At 41.9% G+C, this 18,939-nt stretch overlaps 1 protein-coding gene across 2 annotated transcripts in view; it reads right to left on the bottom strand.

Moving 5' to 3' along the window:
• SEMA4B (semaphorin 4B) overlaps positions 1-18,939 on the bottom strand; it is a 404,475-nt gene that overhangs the window by 8,933 nt on the left and 376,603 nt on the right. For both annotated transcript variants that reach the window (XM_073568651.1, XM_073568652.1), the window contains 7 exons: positions 17,820-17,971; positions 17,668-17,730; positions 11,474-11,572; positions 3,509-3,620; positions 3,286-3,402; positions 2,332-2,489; positions 1,972-2,153 (listed from right to left, as the gene is read on the bottom strand). In XM_073568651.1, the coding sequence (XP_073424752.1) occupies positions 1,972-2,153; positions 2,332-2,489; positions 3,286-3,402; positions 3,509-3,620; positions 11,474-11,572; positions 17,668-17,730; positions 17,820-17,971 (883 nt within the window). The remainder of the gene's footprint in view (positions 1-1,971; positions 2,154-2,331; positions 2,490-3,285; positions 3,403-3,508; positions 3,621-11,473; positions 11,573-17,667; positions 17,731-17,819; positions 17,972-18,939) is intronic.

Genomic DNA, 18,939 nt, shown 5'->3' on the forward strand with positions numbered 1-18,939 from the left:
GAAAACAACATATTATTGGGCAGAGATGAAGACAGTCTTGAAACTAATGATGAATTCCCAAAGGGTATCTTAACAGGCATACAAATACTCAAAAATTCACATAAAAAAATCATGATTAGTACTCCACCATGTCTCATGCCATAAGATAAAAGGCTAATATAAATCCCAAACAAACACTTGATTAAATAGTCATGATAGTTCACTTGGAATTGAGGGAAAATATATACCCCACAATGGCACCAACAATCAAAATTGATGTCCCACAATAAACATAATAAACTCAGTGCCATACTCAAACATAAGAACTGAAAAATTTGGAGTATGACTTATCATGATTCAGATGCACCCCGACGCGTTTCCCCGTAGAGAAAAGGGTTCATCAGGAGGTTCAAGTGATAGAAATACCGGAAGCCATGATGGATGAGGAGTATGGCACTGAGTTTATTATGTTTATTGTGGGACACCAATTTTGATTGTGGGTGCCATTGTGGGGTATATATTTTCCCTCAATTCCAAGTGAACTATCATGACTGTTTAATCAAGTGCTTGATTGGGATTTATATTAGCCTTTTATCTTATGGCATGAGACATGGTGGAGTACTAATCATGATTTTTGACGTGAATTTTTGAGTATTTGTATGCCTGTTAAGATACCCTCTGGGAATTCATCATTAGTTTCAAGACTCTCTTCATCTCTGCCCTATAATATATTGATTCCCACCTTTTTGGATAGGGTTTCATAGGGCAGTGAGGGATAGCCTACGTTGAGTGGGGGCGCCAAATAATCATTATTTAGGGTGCCAACTTCCACAGTAAGGCAGTGGTAATTTGAGGCCTTTTATAGGGTATCTGCTAGACTAGTCAATTTTTTGGAATATTGTTATATACTTTATACCTTTTTTCACTGGGTTGGTGTTTGATCATTAAAGGTTGTTTTTCAAAGGGAAAACATGTTCACATACTAATTCTAAATTTCCTTGAGTTTATTTAGATCTTTGATCGTAATAGTGTTCTGACACACTGCAGCCACCACACTGAGAGCCCCGCTGCCAGTAGGAAATAAACTTTATTTCCCCCAGTAGTGTTCGGCTTCCAGTCACAGGGGGAGGCGTCAACACAGGTTTAGTCACCACTCAGTGTATAGAGAGCAGTGGCTGTAACCATGCTCCCTGTAACTGACTGACAGCCAGTCCTAATGCTGAGCCTGCTGTCAGACAGTGCCGTGGATGCGGTTACAGGCGCTGTTCTCCATGCACAGAGCAGTGACTGAAACCGTGCCAGCGCCGCCCCTATTACTGGAAGTCGAATGCTGCTGGCGAGAATAAAGTTAATTTCCTCCTGCAAACTGGGCTCTCATGGTGTAAGAATGCGATTAACCTGCAGGTTAGTAGTGTTATTTTACATGCCAGGTGTCCTTTTATAAAGGCAGCGCTGGACTAAAATGTGTCAAGATCATCAATAGATGTCCACCTCATAATGACTTGGGCACTTCTCACAAATGTTGTGCGCTACCGCAAGAAATATGGCTCCATCCAAGGGCAGATCTAAATTTTGGGAGCAATTTCTGCCATTTTTGTGGCCTAAATTATAGTAAATTTGTCAAGCTTTGCCACTCCCTACCCCAGCTTTGCCTACTGTAGGGCAGCTGTCTGGGACGGGTATAAAATGGCAAAAGTTGCAGAGTTTTTTCACAACTTACAGTTGTGCTAAAAATGAAAGACATTGCAATGAGTTTCTTGCCAGAATTCTGACGAAAACACTATGATAAACTGGGGTCCCTGTTTTAGAAACCGATCACAAACAAGCTTTCAAAATGAAGAAAAGGCTAAAATGTAGCTGACAATACAAGGCTGTGATAAATGATAAAACCAGTGATCACTGCTAAGTTGCAGTATGGGATTTATAACAGGAAAGACAAATTTCTTGGGTGTTCCTCATATTTGCACATAGAAATAATACCATTCTGCTTACCACTGTGAAGTAAAGACCCCATAAAAAGTGGTATTCATCCAATGTTCTGCTCCTGGAGTGAGTACAAACATGTCCTTCAATATATTAAAGGGTAAACGATCTTCAGGGCGAGAGCACAGAAGTTGGGCCTTCAGGAACGTGGTCCACCTCTTCTGTAGGACACGCTCACCACCAAGGTCACCCTAGGAAAAGGACAACATCATAGCATTAAAGGACGCATAGCAAGTAACCATATACCATTATGATTTAACACTTTGCACCTTGTCAGGAGCAGGAAATAAGGGTTTTTTTTGTCATAAGACGGTAAAATGTACGGTAATCTCATCATTATTTCTGTAGATTATATTTTGTTATCCTCACCTTACAAACTCTGGCAATCCGAGGCACGAAAGGGTTCCCAAAAAAATCAAACTCTTTTCCCATCTCAGTAAAGAAGAAATAAATCTTATCATCATCACCTACAGGGTTCCCTTTGGGAAGACTCTCGGGAATATGAGCTAAGCCGACAAAAGCCGGATCTGCAATGACAAAGCAGTGGGTAATGAGTTTAATAGCAGGTCCTGCACAGCTAATTACAGTGTCAATACAAGCATCCCAGTCTGATTAGTACTCCTGCTATGCTTCTATTTACATTCTAGAAAAGTACTCATCCCGAATGATTTCCAAATATGCCTCCATTTTTATTTAGTCTAAATTACACCAATACAGCCATATCCTCCTTAAAGGGGTTGTCCAGTGAAGTTATCACCTGTCCTCGTGATAGGTAATAATTTATAGATCGTTGGGGGATCAAACACTGTGATCTTCACAGACTAGCAGAACGAGGGACTTTGGCACTTTTATCATCATTAGAATAGAGGAGCAGCCCCAACCTCTGCTCCATTCATTCTTTATGGGGCTGCCAAATGCTGCAATCGGGCTTTTTCCAGCAGTCAGAGCAGCGTACACACTGTCACTATTCTAATGAGGATAAAAGTACCCTGTTCTGTTGACTGATACGGGTCCTAGTGGTGACCTCCACCAATCACCTGTCTTTTGGAAAGTTTATACTTTATCTTCACTACAAAGCCCCTTTAAATTAGTAAAATAAAGGGTTTATTTTTATCGACTTACATAAGACAGAGGAATAGATGTTAAAAATTCATAACAACCAGTACACGATGTTTGAGCTACCGAAACTTTTGATTCAACCTCACAGACAAATATTTGCAATTCATGATGGTCCAGGATACATCAAAAGTGGTCCCTGATCTCTATCCAAAGTAATGTTATGTCTGAAAACATTCTTATCAAAGAAGTAAATCAAAGGTCAACCTTGGAGCCAGTTCAAGGAGGTCTCAGTCTTCACAGTAATCTTGCTGTCTTCACTCTTGTAAATAACTGGCTCATTTCCTTGGAAGGTACTGATAGTGCTTCCATACATGTCCCCATCTGGCACAGAGACCAAAGAACTGAGTAAGCAGTGTACATACAATCTGAGAAAACATAGGCCAATCTGAGGAAACTATTGTAAGGCTCCTGGAACTGCTCTACTTACCAACCATTATAGCGTAGGACTTATATTCTGGATCAAATGGGCATCGGCCCTTACCATCTTCCATGATGTGATTACCATTTGAATCAGTTTCCAAAGTAAAATCACTGATTCTCTACAAAACAGAGAGACACTTGGTCAGTTTATTATTTCTTGACTAGTACATAATAACTTCTCAAGACTTCCATACACATTAGACTAAAACCAACCGACCCAATGTGACCAACTAATGTGTACAGGAGCAGACCCCAGATTCTTATGTCAAGAGAGAAAAGTATTGGGCAGACTCAAATTAATACCCAATCCTTTTGTTTTCAGGGGAGAGACACTTCGGGAAGAAGTTCTCTCTCCTTTCCCCTTTGACAACGGGACTCATAAGACGATAGCTATCTCATGCGTATGGCCACCTTCTACGAAAATGTGCCGGGAGAACAGATCTGCTCCATTTACATCATGCCCGTGATCATATCTGAAACCAGATCTCAACTATGCAATTCCTAAGTTTAGAGTCTTAAATAAATATATACATCTAGGGAAGGACATACCATTGGTGCAACATGTGCAGCCCCAGAGGTAAAGTGGTCCACAGGCTTGGATTATCTTCACATGGCGGGTTCTACAAATAACCAGGTTTGGTGTTCTCCTTAAGGCCCTGTTACACATAATGATGTCCCAGCGATCTCACCAACGATCCGACATGGATGGGATCGCTGGGATATCGTTAGGCTGATCGCTGGTGAGCTGTCACATAGACAGCCCCTCCAGCGATCAGGACCAGCGAGCAAGCTGGTTTCCAATGTAAACTGTGTTTTTGCTGCATTTTCGCGGCAAAAAAACGCTGCAAAAACGCAAAAAATCCACGGGAATTCTGGACGTGTGCACACAGCCTTAAATTGGTTATCTGATTAGAAATCTACTTCAAATATCGTTTTTGAAAATTCAGAGTTAATAGAAGGAAATCTCATTTCAGACCTCCATCAGGTAGACACAGCGGATAGAAGAACCTGAAATGTCCATGCGTTACAGGGACACCCCACCGACTTCGATAAGATAATCCTTTAATCGTCCCACCATGGGGAAATTCATGTCATGATGCATTTCCTCTAAATTGGTGCTGCAGGGAAACTGAACATTTGCTTGCGGTTCCCATTAACATGACCCACTTGAAGAACCTTCTAGGCCACATGCACATGTTCTGTATTTGGTGAGTTTTTTACCTCAGTATGTGTAAGCCAAAACCAGGAGTGGAACAATCAGAGGAAAAGTATAATAGAAACACTTCACCACTTCTGTATTCATCACCCTCTCCTGGTTTTGGCTTACACATACTGTGGTAAAAAACTCACCAAATACTGAACATGTGAATGTGGCCTTACAACAAGGGATGATTCAAAGTGGATAACTCCTTCATCTCGCATAAGCCCAACCCTAACTGCTTGCTACATACACTGCCTCTGCCATTGCCTACTTTGTGCTGCTTTTACGTATTGGACCTCACGCTCTACATACTTTTATCTCTACACTTTCTGAAGCCATGGGAACACAAGGCCCAGTAATTCACTTTTAAATTAATAAAATTAATATAAATAAATGCAAACTGACTCAGACTGATGTGGAATAAAATCTTGTGGCCGTGAGGCTTTATTAACCCCTTTCTGCCATGAGACGTACTATCCCGTCCATGTGCCCTGGGACTTAATTCTCAGGGACGGGATAGTACGTCATAGCGATCAGCGGCGCTCACGTGGTGAGCGCCGCTGATCGCGGCCGGGTGTCAGCTGATTATCACAGCTGACACCCGGCACAATGTGTCAGGGGCGGTCACGGACCACCCCCGACATGTTAACCCCTTGCACACCGCGATCAAACACGATCGCGGTGTACCGGGGGTTAAAGGGAAGCATCGGCAGGGAGGGGGCTCCCTCCGTGCTTCCCTGAGCCCCCCACGGCAGCGCAATGTGCAGCGCTGCTGCGGGGGGCTCTTTCCCTACAGGCCCCCGGATCAAAGATGGCGACGGGGACCTTCGGGGGCCTGTAGGGAGCTGACTTCCTCACTGCCTGCAAAGCGCAGGCATGAGGAAGTCTGCAGAACTGCCTGTGACAGATCGCTGATCTGTTACAGTGATCTGTGATATGACAGATCAGTGATCTGTCACAGGAAAGTGGTGTCCCACCTGGGACAATGTAAAAGTTTAAAAAAAAAAAAAGTGTAAAAATAATTTAAAAAAAAAAATCGCTAAATAAATTAGTGAAAAAAACAAACAAACTCCCCAATAAATTCGTTTTTTGAAAAGAAAAAAACCAATAAAAGTACACATATTTGGTATCGCCGCGTCCGTAACAACCCGCCCTATAAAACTGTCCCATTAGTTAACCCCTTTAGTGAACCCCTTAAAAAATAAAAAACGAAGCAAAAAATAATGATTTATTATCATACCACCGAACAAAAAGTGCAATAACGCGCGATCAAAAAGACGCATATAAATACCCATGGTACCGCTGAAAACGTCAGCTTGTCCCGCAAAAACAAGCTTCCATACAGCGTCATCCGCAAAAAAATAAAAAAGTTATAGCTCGCAGAATAAAGCGATGCAAAAATAATTATTTTTTATATAAAATGGTTTTCATTGCCTAAAACCGACAAAACATAAAAAAAACCTAAATGAGGTATCGCTGTAACCGTACTGACCCGAAGAATAAAACCGCTTTATGAATTTTACTGCACGCGGAACGGTGTAAACGCACCCCCCCAAAAGAAATTCATGAAACGCTGGTTTTTGTTCATTCTGCGTCCCAAAAATCGGAATAAAAAATGATCAAAAAATGTCACGTGCCCGAAAATGGTACCAATAAAAACGTCAACTCGTCCCGCAAAGAATAAGACCTCACATGACTCGGTGGGTCAAAATACGGAAAAATTATAGCTCTCAATATGTGGTGATGCAAAAACTATTTTTACAATAAAAAGCGTCTTTTAGCCTGTGACAGCTGCCATATCTAAAAACCGCCATAAATAGTGAATCAAGCGAAAAATAATAAAATAAAAAAAATGTATTTATTTCCATTTTCCCATTATGGTTAGGGCTAGGGCTTGGGCTGAGATTAGGGTTAGGGGTGTGTTGGGGTTAGGGTTGGAGTAAGAATTGGGGGGTTTCCACTGTTTGGGCACATCAGGTGCTCTCCAAATGCAACATGGCATCTGATCTCAATTCCAGCCAATTCTGCGTTGAAAAAGTCAAATGGTGCTCCTTCCCTTCCAAGCCGGCCATGCGCCCAAACAGTGTTTTACCCCCACACATAGGGTATCAGCCTACTCAGGACAAATTGCAAAACAACTTTTGGGGTCCAATTTCTCCTGTTACCCTTAGGAAAATAAAAAATTGGGGGCAAAAATATCATTTTTGTGGAAAAAAATGATTTTTTTTATTTTCACGCCCAGGCGTTATATACTTCTGTGAAGCACTTGGGGGTTCAAAGTGCTCACCACACATCTAGATAAGTTCCGTGGGGGGGTCTAGTTTCCAAAATGGGGTCACTTGTGGGGAGTTTGAATAGTTTAGGCACATCAGGGGCTCTCCAAAGGCACATGACACCCGCAGACCATTCCATCAAAGTCTGCATTCAAAAAAGTCACTACTTCCCTACCGAGCCCCGACGTGTGCCCATACAGTAGTTTTCTCCCACATATGAGGTATCACCGTACTCAGGACAAATTGGACAACAACTTTTGGGGTCCAATTTCTCCTTGTACCCTTGGGAAAATAAAAAAATTGGTGACTAAAGATCATGCTTGTGGAAAAAATATGATTTTATTTTCACGCCCGGGCGTTATAAACTTCTGTGAAGCACTGGGGGGGTTCAAAGTGCTTACCACACATCTAGATAAGTTCCTTGGGGGGTCTAGTTTCCAAAATGGTGTCATTTGTGGGGGGTTTCTACTGTTTTGGTACATCAGGGGCTTTCCAAACGCGACATGGTGTCCGATCTCAATTCCAGCCAAAAACGTCAAATTGCGCTGCTTCCCTTCCGAGCTCTGCCATGCGCCCAAATAGTGGTTTACCCCCACATGTGGGGTATCAGCGCACTCAGGACAAATTGCACAATAACTATTAGGGTCCTGTTACCCTTGGAAAAATAAGAATTGAGGGTGAAAAGATCATTTTTGTGGAAAAAATATGATTTTTTAATTGTACCACTGTACGTTATAAACTTCTGTGAAGCCCTTGTGGGTTCAAAATTCTCACCACATATCTAGATAAGTTCCTTGGGGGGGTCTAGTTTCCAAAATGGGGTCACTTGTGGGGGGTTTCCACTGTTTAGGTACATCAGGGGCTCTCCAAATGCAACATGGCGTCCGATCTGAATTCCAGCCAATTTTGCATTGAAAAAGTCAAACGGCGCTCCTTCCCTTCTGAGCTCTGCCATGCGCCGAAACAGTGGTTTCCCCCCACATATGGGATATCAGCGTACTCAGGACAAATTGCACAATAACTTTTGCAGTCCAATTTCTCCTGTTACCCTTGGTAAAATAAAAAAAATTGAACCTGAAGTATTTTTTTTTGTGAAAAAAAGTTAAATGTTCATTTTTTTTTTAAATATTCAAAAAATTCCTGTGACGCACCTAAAGGGTTAATAAACTTCTTGAATGTGGTTTTGAGCACCTTGAGGGGTGCTGTTTTTAGAATGGTGTCACTTTTAGGTATTTTCTATCATATAGACCCCTCAAAGTGGCTTCAAATGTGATGTGGTCCGTAAAAATAAAATGGTGTTGGAAAAATTAGAAATCGCTGGTCAATTTTTAACCCTTATAACTTCCTAACAAAAAAAAATTTTGGTTCCAAAATTGTGCTGATGTAAAGTAAACATGTGGGAAATGTTACTTATCAAGTTTTTTGTGTGCCGTATCTCTGTGATTTAAGGGAATAAAAATTCAAAGTTCGAAAATTGCGAAATTTTCAAAATTTTCGCAAAATTTCCATTTTTTTCACAAATAAACGCAAGATATATGAATGAAATTTTACCACTAACATGAAGTAAAATATGTCACGAGAAAACAATGTCAGAATCACCGGGATCCATGGAAGCGTTTCAGAGTTATTACCTCAAAAAGGGACAGTGGTCAGAATTGTAAAAATTGGCCCGGTCATGAACGTGCAAACCACCCTTGGGGCTTAAGGTTTAAAACAGAATAAAATAATTCAATAAATACCATTTTATTTAAAATTCCTCCAAAATTACCATAATCGCCATACTTTCCAAAATAAAGTCCTTTAATCCACCATACTTTCCAAAATAAAGTCCTTTATTAAAACCGAAGACCAAAATCATCCCAATAAAATTGGGATATTTTTACCCCTCTAATAAACCTCACGACATGAAGAAAGAAGAAAGATAACAAATAAGCACAAGCACACAAAAGTAAAAGCAAAATATAGATTTATATTTTTTTAAATAAAAAACAAAAGGAAAAAACGTACCCGCTATCAACAAAAAATACTAGCGATACGATAAAAAACAAACACCACTCTTGATTGTATCTCCCCCCTTTTTTTTTTTTTTTTATAGGGTGGGAGGGAGGGCATTGTTTGATGGTCAGAGCTGATAATGAGGCAATAAAGTAAACCCCGGCACTCAAAAGAGGAAAAGAAGGAATGTATATGCAAAAGTGAATTTATTAATTGACACACTGCAAAGGGAACCTAACCAAAGCAACAGCACCAACGTTTCGGCATAGAGCCTTTCTCAAGGTTGTTGCATCACTGGTCAGAGCAGGGAAACATGGGTCTCAAAGGACTACCGGATTATTCAAAGAGAGGTGAGGTTCCATAAGGTTTGCAGAGCGTGCATGGGTGAGAGATGTGATAAGGTCACTATGGAGAGTGAATGGACGCCTGCAGTAGAGGTCCAGGACAAGCGCGGGTGGCGAGGGGAGCCGCTGCAGCAAAAAACACACCTGGACTTACACATGTGATTGGCTGGACATAAACCAATTGTTAAACATACCTGACAGAAGTTGGCTAGCAACAACAAAAAACATCCTATGCCTTTCGGATGTAATAGATAAACCCATTAAAACAATAGGGGCCCGTGTTACCATGCTCTCCCCCGTTAAACACTTAGGGGAGGTTTCATTCTCACTGTAGCAGATGATTCTTCACTTGTCGCTCACTGTGTACAGATGTGTGTAGGTGCAATGGCTCCGCGAAGTATGGGATCTGTAATTGGCTCCAATGACGCCGGCAAAATTTGTATGTGCCTGTTTGCAATGATCAGACGTTAATGAGGATCGGTGCACCTGTGCATACACAATCCTATTTAGAAGCATATGGATAAATATTGGTATAGTTAATAATCCTCAGGTATTTGATGGATAAATAAAATAGATGCATCTTCTGCAGATGCACCCAAATTATGGTTAGTTGCCTAGATGCCATTTCCATATACTAACATGGCTAATTACAGTATATTTGGTGTGGGTGTAAAACAGAGAATTAGGTAAGGGTGTTAGTACGGTGATACAAGCACTGATTGCCGTCTGTGTGTCTAATATACCTGGATGATAACAACTTCCAGACAAGTGACCTCACTAAAACAATAGTCGGCAGACTCTGTACATAAAGCAGGTTTCAGCCTATGGCCTACATACTACATAATAATACAAACAGAGAGCACAGAATGACAATTGTGCAGAAATATCCTGCAGTAAAACATATAACAGTAGTCAGCAAGTGCTGATGAAAAGATAACAAATACAGGGTATTTAGTCGATATGTTTTTTTGCAAAAAGGGTTACCTTGACGCGGTGAAGCAGCTTGATATACATTTAAAAAAAAAAAAAAACATATCGACTAAATACTCTGTAATTGTTATCATCTTTTCATCAGCACTTGCTGACTACTGTTAGGGTACGTGCACACGCTGCGGATTCCGCTGCGTTTCCGCAGCGGTTTTGGCCGCTGCGGACCCGCAGCAGCTTTAGCTGCGGTGTACAGTACCATTCTAATTAATGGGAAATAAAAAACGCTGTGCCGACGCTGCGGAAAAATCCGCGCGGATTTGCTGCGGTTTTGAATCCGCAGAAAGAATTGCATGTCAATTCTTTCTGCGGAAACCGCTGCGGGTTCCTATCTCCACCATTGTGGAGATAGTGAATCCGCAGGACCAAACCGCAGGCAAAACCGCAGATAATCCGCAGGTCTTTGGACCTGCGGATTATCTGCGGTTTTTGCAAAATCCGTGCGGATTAATCCGCAGCGGAATCCGCAGCGTGTGCACACACCCTTACATGTTTTACTGCAGGATATTTCTGCACAATTGTCATTCTGTGCTCTCTGTTTGTGTTTGAGTCAGTGGGTGGTATGAACAGTGTCCTACCGACTTGTTCATATGTGTGCATGTCACATGTGTTTTTAATACTACATAATAATGCCTCATTCATGGAACCAGAAAAGTCATGGGATGGGTAAAAGGAAGACAAATCGTAAGCATAATGAAAAAAAAAAAATATTCCGGGTTGTCCAGGTAAAACAAAACTTTGGACAAGGTGCGGGATACGTAAAACACAGTCAGAATTACTTACTGACTCCCACCTGGATCCAGCCAAAGTGACAGGAAGCTGTGATGTCACTGTTCCAATAGCTGCTGGACCGCTGTCGCGTGATTGACTGCAGGGGTCATTAGAGTGGAGCAGCGTGTCATCGGATGTATCACAATGACACAAAGTTACCTGACAGCTGCAGCTAATCACACGCCATTAATACATTAATGTATTTGAAAAGTTTATCGACTCGGCATAAAAGTGTTTTTTCACTTGTTTTAGGTTATGTTTCCTCTTGGAGATATTTCCACAATAGCTGTACATCGTATATTCTCTGCAGCCCACGTAATAGAAGTGCAAGCCATGTCATTACTAGCCCAACCCAGACAGGGTGTGACAGCTTTCTAATACAGCTGAAGAAGTGTGCTTACGATGTAGGTGCAGTTGGGGCTGAAGGCGTACGTTCCGCAGGTGTAGAGGTGTGTGCTGTTCAGCTGCACAAGGATCTTTATATAGTTCTGACAATCTCTCTGAAACAATAAAAAAAAAACAAGTTTTAAGTCATTTGCTTCATATCGCTTAGCACTGATCATCAACGTGCCACATGCCACCATCAGAGGCCACCCAGGAGACACAGCTAATGGACAAAGCATTATTTCTCCACATAACGTTTAAAGGGATTGTCCGGAGCCAACGACTGAGCGATGCCAATGACTTTACAACCCCGCACAACTCCTAAGACATGTGCACGAGTGGTGGGTCTCATGCACATGCCCTATGCTAATGAACAGGAATAGTGATGAGCTAAAATGCTTGGATAAGGTGTTATCTGAGCATGCTCATGTGCTAACAGAGCGTCTTCAGCGTCCTCCAAAAATAGCCATGAGACATGCAGCCGCGAACATATTTTTTGAGCTCGGCGAAGACACTCGGTTAGCACACAAGCATGCTCAGATAACACCTTATCCTATAACACCTTACTCGAGCACATTGGCTCATCACTAAAACAGGACATATGCACTATACCTGCTGATTGGGCACACATTTCAGTAGGAGTGCAAGGTCATAATGTCATCTGTACAGCTCACTTCCAGAGTGGAACCGAGCAGCGCTGGATGCCACAACATAACCCCCTTCAGTTCAGGTGAAATTTCACCCATTTATGAACTTGAGACAAAGTGCATATAATACAAGCAACTGTGCAATTTACCCATCATAAAAGATCCTCTTCATCCTAATTAGTGGGAGGATTTTTAATTTTGTAGTGTACCTCTTGTTACCTTGGTTACCGGCCACCATGCTGTCCCAGCCTGGGCAGTTACCTAAACAATGAGCACCACTCTGAACTTGTCCCTCTGCTGGCAGCAGCCTGAGAGAAAGCAGCGACCAGACCAGTGGCACCATCATGCCGGTGGTCCGAACTGTCAATCTTCAGAAGCTTACTAGCATGGCAAAGCAAGAAGGCCGCAATGGGAATGTTGAGCTCCTGAAGGAAGATACAACTTGAGAAAGGGAATCTGTCATCAGATTTTGCCACATAATCTGAGAGCAGTATGATATAGAGATGTACAGACAGAGACCCTGATTCCAGCAATGTATCAATTACTGAGCTGCTTGCTGTAATTTTCATAAAATCACTGCTTTTACACCAGGAGCATTATACTGCTGACATATAGTTCGCCATATTCATGAGTTCTGTATAATCCTGCCCCCACCACTGATTGGAAGCTGTCTGCCTATGCACAGTGTACACAGAAAGCTGCCAATCAGTGGTGTGGGCGGGGTTATACAGAGCTCCGCATTCAGAGAAGTGCTAGATCTGCAGCAGATATAACAGTGATTTTATCACAATTGCAGCATGCAGCCCGGTAAGTAATATGTCGCTTAAATCAGGATATCAGCCTCTACATCATGCTACCCTCGCATGTCAGCAACAACCTGGTTACAGATTCCTTTTAAGGCCAATTTCACACCAGGAGTTGGTCCATAACACAGAATTTGAACAAATGTTTCCATTATAGTTTCTCCTCTCTGGAGATATTATTCCTAAAATTGGGGTCGGTGAGACAGAGATTTTTTTCTACATCGAGAGAAACTTAAAAAAAGTGTAGAGGAATAACCTCTTCATAATGTATCTGGCTTTCTACAGCCGTACTGTTGTAATGATACTTGTGACCTCTTCAGTAGTGATAGTCATGTGGGTAGAAGGTCAGTTTGAGTCAGCACAAGTTGCAAAATTCAGCCAATTGCCCAATAATGACTGCAACGCTGCAACTACGAGAAGTTTGAAATACCAGATATCAAACCCACACCACCGTATTAAACACTTGAGAAAACAGATATTATTTAAAAGGACACCTCCCATAGATCTTCCTACACAACAGATGATAATTGCGTTACAATGATAAATACAAACTTGGAAATTACATAATTTTTTTTAACCCCAATCATTAAGAATGTACATGTTTCCATGCTGCAATATACTTGCTGCCATTAATGCCATGTGATTCATGCTTGGTGATGCATCAGTGTCAATGTATTGTGCTATATAAGCCTACAATTTAAGAAAAATTCTGAATCCCAAATTCTATCGCTAATCCGTTTAATTTAGGAATAAGTAATGGAGTACAATCTCCAGCTTTTTGGCTTCCATAAAACAACTCGCAACATGGCCCAGAAGAAAGCCCTGACCTTTGAGAGCTGATGTGGCGTGGCTAAGGCTGTGTGCACACGGTGCGGATTCTGCTGTGTTTCCGCAGCGGTTTTGCCCCTGCGGAAACGCAGCAGTTCCGCTGACCAAGTACAGTACAATGAAACCCTATGGGGTTTCAAAAACGCTGTGCTGACGGTGCGGTTTTTTCCGCGCGGTTTTGCTGCGGTTTACAAACCGCAGCATGTCAATTGTTTGTGCGGTTTCCGCAGCGGTTTCACACCTTTAACATAGTAGAGGTGTGAAACCGCTGGGCAAAACCGCAGGCTAATCCGCAGGTCACTTTACCTGCGGTTTTACCTGCGGTTCCGCGCGGAATCCGCAGCGTGTGCACATACCCTTAGAGTGAAAACCTAGCAGAGTCCATTATGGGGGCCACACAAAATGTTTTCCAATTTCCATAAAAGGATCCCCAATTGTAACATGCATTGGACAGATTATACTGGTAGATACCGTAAGTGGAAAACTCAGAATACTCACAAGACCCTGTGCCGACTTGAATATTAGCTCAGATCTACAGTTCCACCTGGGGAAGACTTGACTATGACTTGGCGTACTACTGGAAATGTAACTGGACTTTTAGAAAACTTTTGATTAGTCATAGTGTAAGGAGGAGTACCAGAGTCGGGGTGCCTTTTACCCATCAGTGCCGGGACAGTCACCCGCGTTGCAAGGGGAGACTAAAAGTGCAGGACAGACCAGATCATGTGATTGACTTGGGGATTGTGGGCATATCTAGCGCGTTGCTTGGGAAAAGATCCAGAGTCCACGTGAGGGAGCTGAGTGGCGGTTACAGTGCTGCCCCTACTGAGGAGGCAGAGTATCTCATGGGTGCCGAGCACCCTGACCGACCCGCCGCAGCAATACTCCCGGCCGATAGGCAATCCTCAGACAGACCTTAGCCATCCTCCCAGACAGTTTCTGTCCCGAAGTCGCAGACTGGACTGCTGACAGAATGCCAGGCAGTGCCAGGTATCCAAAGGCCAGAACTGTCGTATGCTGCGGAGCAGAGGCCAGCTCTAGCGGCATTTCACTTTGGACCCCGTATCGTGCCAGCCCTTGTAAGGTGCAGGAGAACCGGTTCATTACCCAGAGACTCTGTCGAAACAATCCGCTCCGCTGTTGTCGGTGCCATCGTTGGATTCCAGCCAAGTAGAGACTCCGTTGAGACGACCTGCGCCGCTGTTGTCGGTGCCACCGTTGGAGCCCCAAACCCTCCTACACCTGAAGTCTACATTCTGATAAATTTAAACTCTTTCTTTCTGAACTCTCGTTCGTCCCTTACCAACCCTGTTATACTCCCAGTTATACCCTGTCCAAATTCCCTTAGCCATCCTTTGCCCTATTACTACACCTTCCTATTCCGTTACTCCCTGCGTGGAGTATATCTGTTGTTAATAAAATCCTGTTAACTCTTGATCTGTCTCCTGTCCGTGGTGACATGCTGTGTTTCTGCGATTTCTACAACAGAGTCATGTCAAAAGTTTTATCCCCCATCGATGAAAGGGGCAGAAGTTTTCATCCAAGCGCTGCCCTCCTTTGAGACGGAGGATAAACTTTCTTTGGAGTCTGTCTTTAGTCACAGAAGAGAGCAGCACCTGTCCAATATAACAACTGGTGGGTGTCGCCACACGAACTCAACTAATCAAAACTTCTGATAAATCTCTATGTCAAAACCTAAGATAAAAACAAAATGAACATACACTTTATAAAAAATAAAAAAAATAGTAATAGTGCATGTAAATAACATGGGGCATTAGTTGACACTATTTTGATAAAAAAAAGTGTACAGTAAAAGCCATCCCACCGCGACAAGGTGTACCCAATCGGCACATTATGTGTCAGCAGACCTCCAAGTAGATAGGGGTAGGGCAGGACCTGAGTGCCCACTGTGCAGCCACCGGTCTGTGTAACCTATTTAATTTACATGTACTATTACTATACACTTACTTATTACAGGGAATTTGTTCATTTTATTTTTATCTTAGGTTCTGTCTGTCAAATGGCCTCAGTGTGAATGCACACCTATTATATTGCGCTTATGCCAACATACTTCGGCTCATTTTTTGTTGCTTTGTTTAAAATCTCTATGACAAGTCATAAGCTTTCTAGATAAATGCATCTACTCTTTAAAACCCATTAGGGTGACAAATATGCACTTACCAGAACATTTTGCAGTGCGGTATCTCTTTTTTTACACTTTCTCTTTACCCACACATGAACCTGCAGTTACACATTGTCATTTTGACAATCTTTGCTGTACATAAGTAACAAACCTTTTCCCTCCTGTTTACCATTATGTATTTAATAAAGAGGTCAGGTACAGAACACATGCAAATACAACTTCGTGCAGAGGATACGTGTAACAAGGGTGTGGTTGCACTTTGGTCAAAGAATATATTCTATCTGTATTATAACGTAATAGTTTCAGGCTGTGGGACTGGAAAACCACAGATTTTTTTTTTCCCTAAATCAGTGGAGTTTGCACAATTTAGTAAAAGGAATAAGAAGAAAATTAACAAAATATGAACCGTATATGTTTTATATGTAAACTCATTTCACATTGCTGTAATAGCTTTGTATGTATGGGGACCATTGTATGGGAAGAGCACAATATCTTTAAGTTGGGCAGTATTCAACCTTTCTGTCTATGGCAAGCTTTAGTTCAATTAGTGTACAAAAAATCAGATAAGTTTTCTATATCAGCATTTTTTTTTTTAACTTATTCTGGATAACTCGTGTATAACTTAATACACTAAATAAGAAAAGTTGCTGTGCTGCAGTGGGCAAATTGCAAATCTAGGCTCTGAGTGTAAAGGTATGGGCACACAATGCTTTTTTCAGGCAGATTGTACCTGAAATCCAGCTGAAAAGCGCTAAAAACAAAACAAGAGACATATGCATAGTAATGTAAAAATGACTTACCGAGCAAATAAGGAACTTGGCACTCAAAATTGCAGTGCTGAAACAATATTTTATTGGCAATCCAGAAAGTCGTTAACGTTTCGGTCCTAGACGTTAACTATATGGTCCAAAACGTTAACTATATGGATTGCCAATAAAATATTGTTTCACTCACTGTAATTCTGAGTGCCAATTTCCTTATTTGCTTATCTGCGGGTTGGAACCCCACTGGGCCACCTCGTCTCTCTACTACGAGTGCCGCATACTTAGTTACTGCGCATAGGTTTAGTCTTTTTGATCTTCTTTTAATGGCTACCAACTCACAAAGTGGTTAAAACGACTGACCTAGCCATTCTACAAGTGGCTTCTGCTTGGAAGACATTTTCTATTTTATACACAGAAGTATAAAAAAAGGGTCGACGAACAAGACACTTCAGGAAAAAGAAGTAAAAGGAACATGTTTAGTAATTGATGACATGGGAACCAGTAGACTAGAGATTACATTGAATTATCTGAATTTTCCAGGCCTGCTCTGTTATCTGTGCAGAGGTCATTGTGCAGTGAGGGGGAGGAGGTGAGCTTTGACTTCATAGTTATTGTGGATGGTGGATTCTGTGGTATCCAGAAATAGGGATTATATTTTATTGTAATCCTGCCTGTCATGATATTGAGATGACTACTGAAAAGCAATCTCTGCAGAGGACAGAGTGAAAACAGCAAGATATTTTCATCGCTTCTTCTTTTAATATAGTTTGTGACTTGGTGAATAAAGAAAAGCAAAGATTTAACAATTATTTGCAGCAAATTAAAATGTGAGCCCTTTTATAAACCTATGAGCAAAGTAGAGACTGCAAGCATCATCACTGGTGGATCAAAGGTTGTTACAAGCTTCCATGATGCCAGGTTATGTAACTGGAAGCCACAATTCTTCTACTTACTGTTTACTAACCCATAAATGCTGCAATATTAGCTGCAGCAACCTGCACAACGATCAGGTACGGTAGAACATACCTGGGCGTCTTTTCCCTTGAAAGTACATTCCTTCTTTTTGCTGTCTTCTGCTTTCCATGTTAGCTGAAAAATGAATAAAGAATCATTGTATTATTACAGGAGACAAGGTGGGTGACCATTTTGGAACGAAAGAGAAGGAGAGAGGCACCTACCATTGATGAAGATGTAAAATTTGCACTGTTCAGTGAGAATAGGGCTTCCCTGGCCCCCACGTACAGCATGCTGCCATCTTTACTGAGCAGTAGGGTTGTGTACTTGCTGACTTCTTCTGCCTCAAACCTCTTCACAGTCCTCTCTGGAGAATCTACAACAGGACCAAGAATATGTATATGTTAGTCCAGTGCTTTATACCATTTACAACATACACTAGTATACAAAAGTGATTTCAAGTGAACATTATATATTTTGGATAGGCATCACAGAATTTAGACAGATTCTCAGCTTTTATCAAACGTTTGGACAAAGAATAGAAGCAACAATATGGACAGTTCTCTAAATTTGTGGTTGGCTGCACTTCGGACATCACCAACACACAGCTGTATTATTTGGCCCGGCATAGTACGCTACCCGACACAATAACACACCTGTCACATTCATGAGAGCGCTCAAGTGTTAAAATTTCAGATTCATGGACATTTGTCACAAGAGTCTCAGATGCTCAGACATCTTGGAGGACTGTCAGATGAACACTTCTTTACCCGGCAATTATCTCTTCTCATTCCGCAGAGTGTTCACAATAACGTGGGGCTATAGGCTTTTGTGCAACACCTCTGGCACCAAGGGCGGACATATCATTGGTGCCACCTGGCAGCCGCATGAAGGAGGCACATTTCCACCTCCAAAACAGGTGTAATGGTGCATTATTTGACTGCAAAGGGTTCATCTATTGTTCTTGCACAGGGGCCCTCTTCTGCCTGTGTCCACCAGGGTCTGGCATGATCTTATGTTTCTGACATCATTCATTAAAGTATTGTGAGGAAAAAGGGAGACACAAGCGCAATATAGGGTCTTGTCCCACAAATAAATTAAGCGGTTTGACAGAAAACTGCTCACCTGGTAGTAGGTATTCAAAGCATGTATAGATAAGGGCTGCTGCAGATCCACAAGTCGGTCACTGACTATCTGAAACAGAACTTTGCAAAGGAATACGTGGATTTCGTCCACGCTGCCCAAATGATGAAATTCCAGAAGGTTAATAACGTTTGACAGTGGTTTATTCTACGCGTTTCAAGGTTTTTTGCAACCTCTTCTTCAGGAAATACCACCGAAGAG

The sequence above is a fragment of the Dendrobates tinctorius genome, unplaced genomic scaffold (assembly GCF_039654945.1).
Source record: "Dendrobates tinctorius isolate UK_male_01 unplaced genomic scaffold, ASM3965494v1 ptg000022l, whole genome shotgun sequence".
Lineage (NCBI taxonomy): Eukaryota > Metazoa > Chordata > Amphibia > Anura > Dendrobatidae > Dendrobates > Dendrobates tinctorius.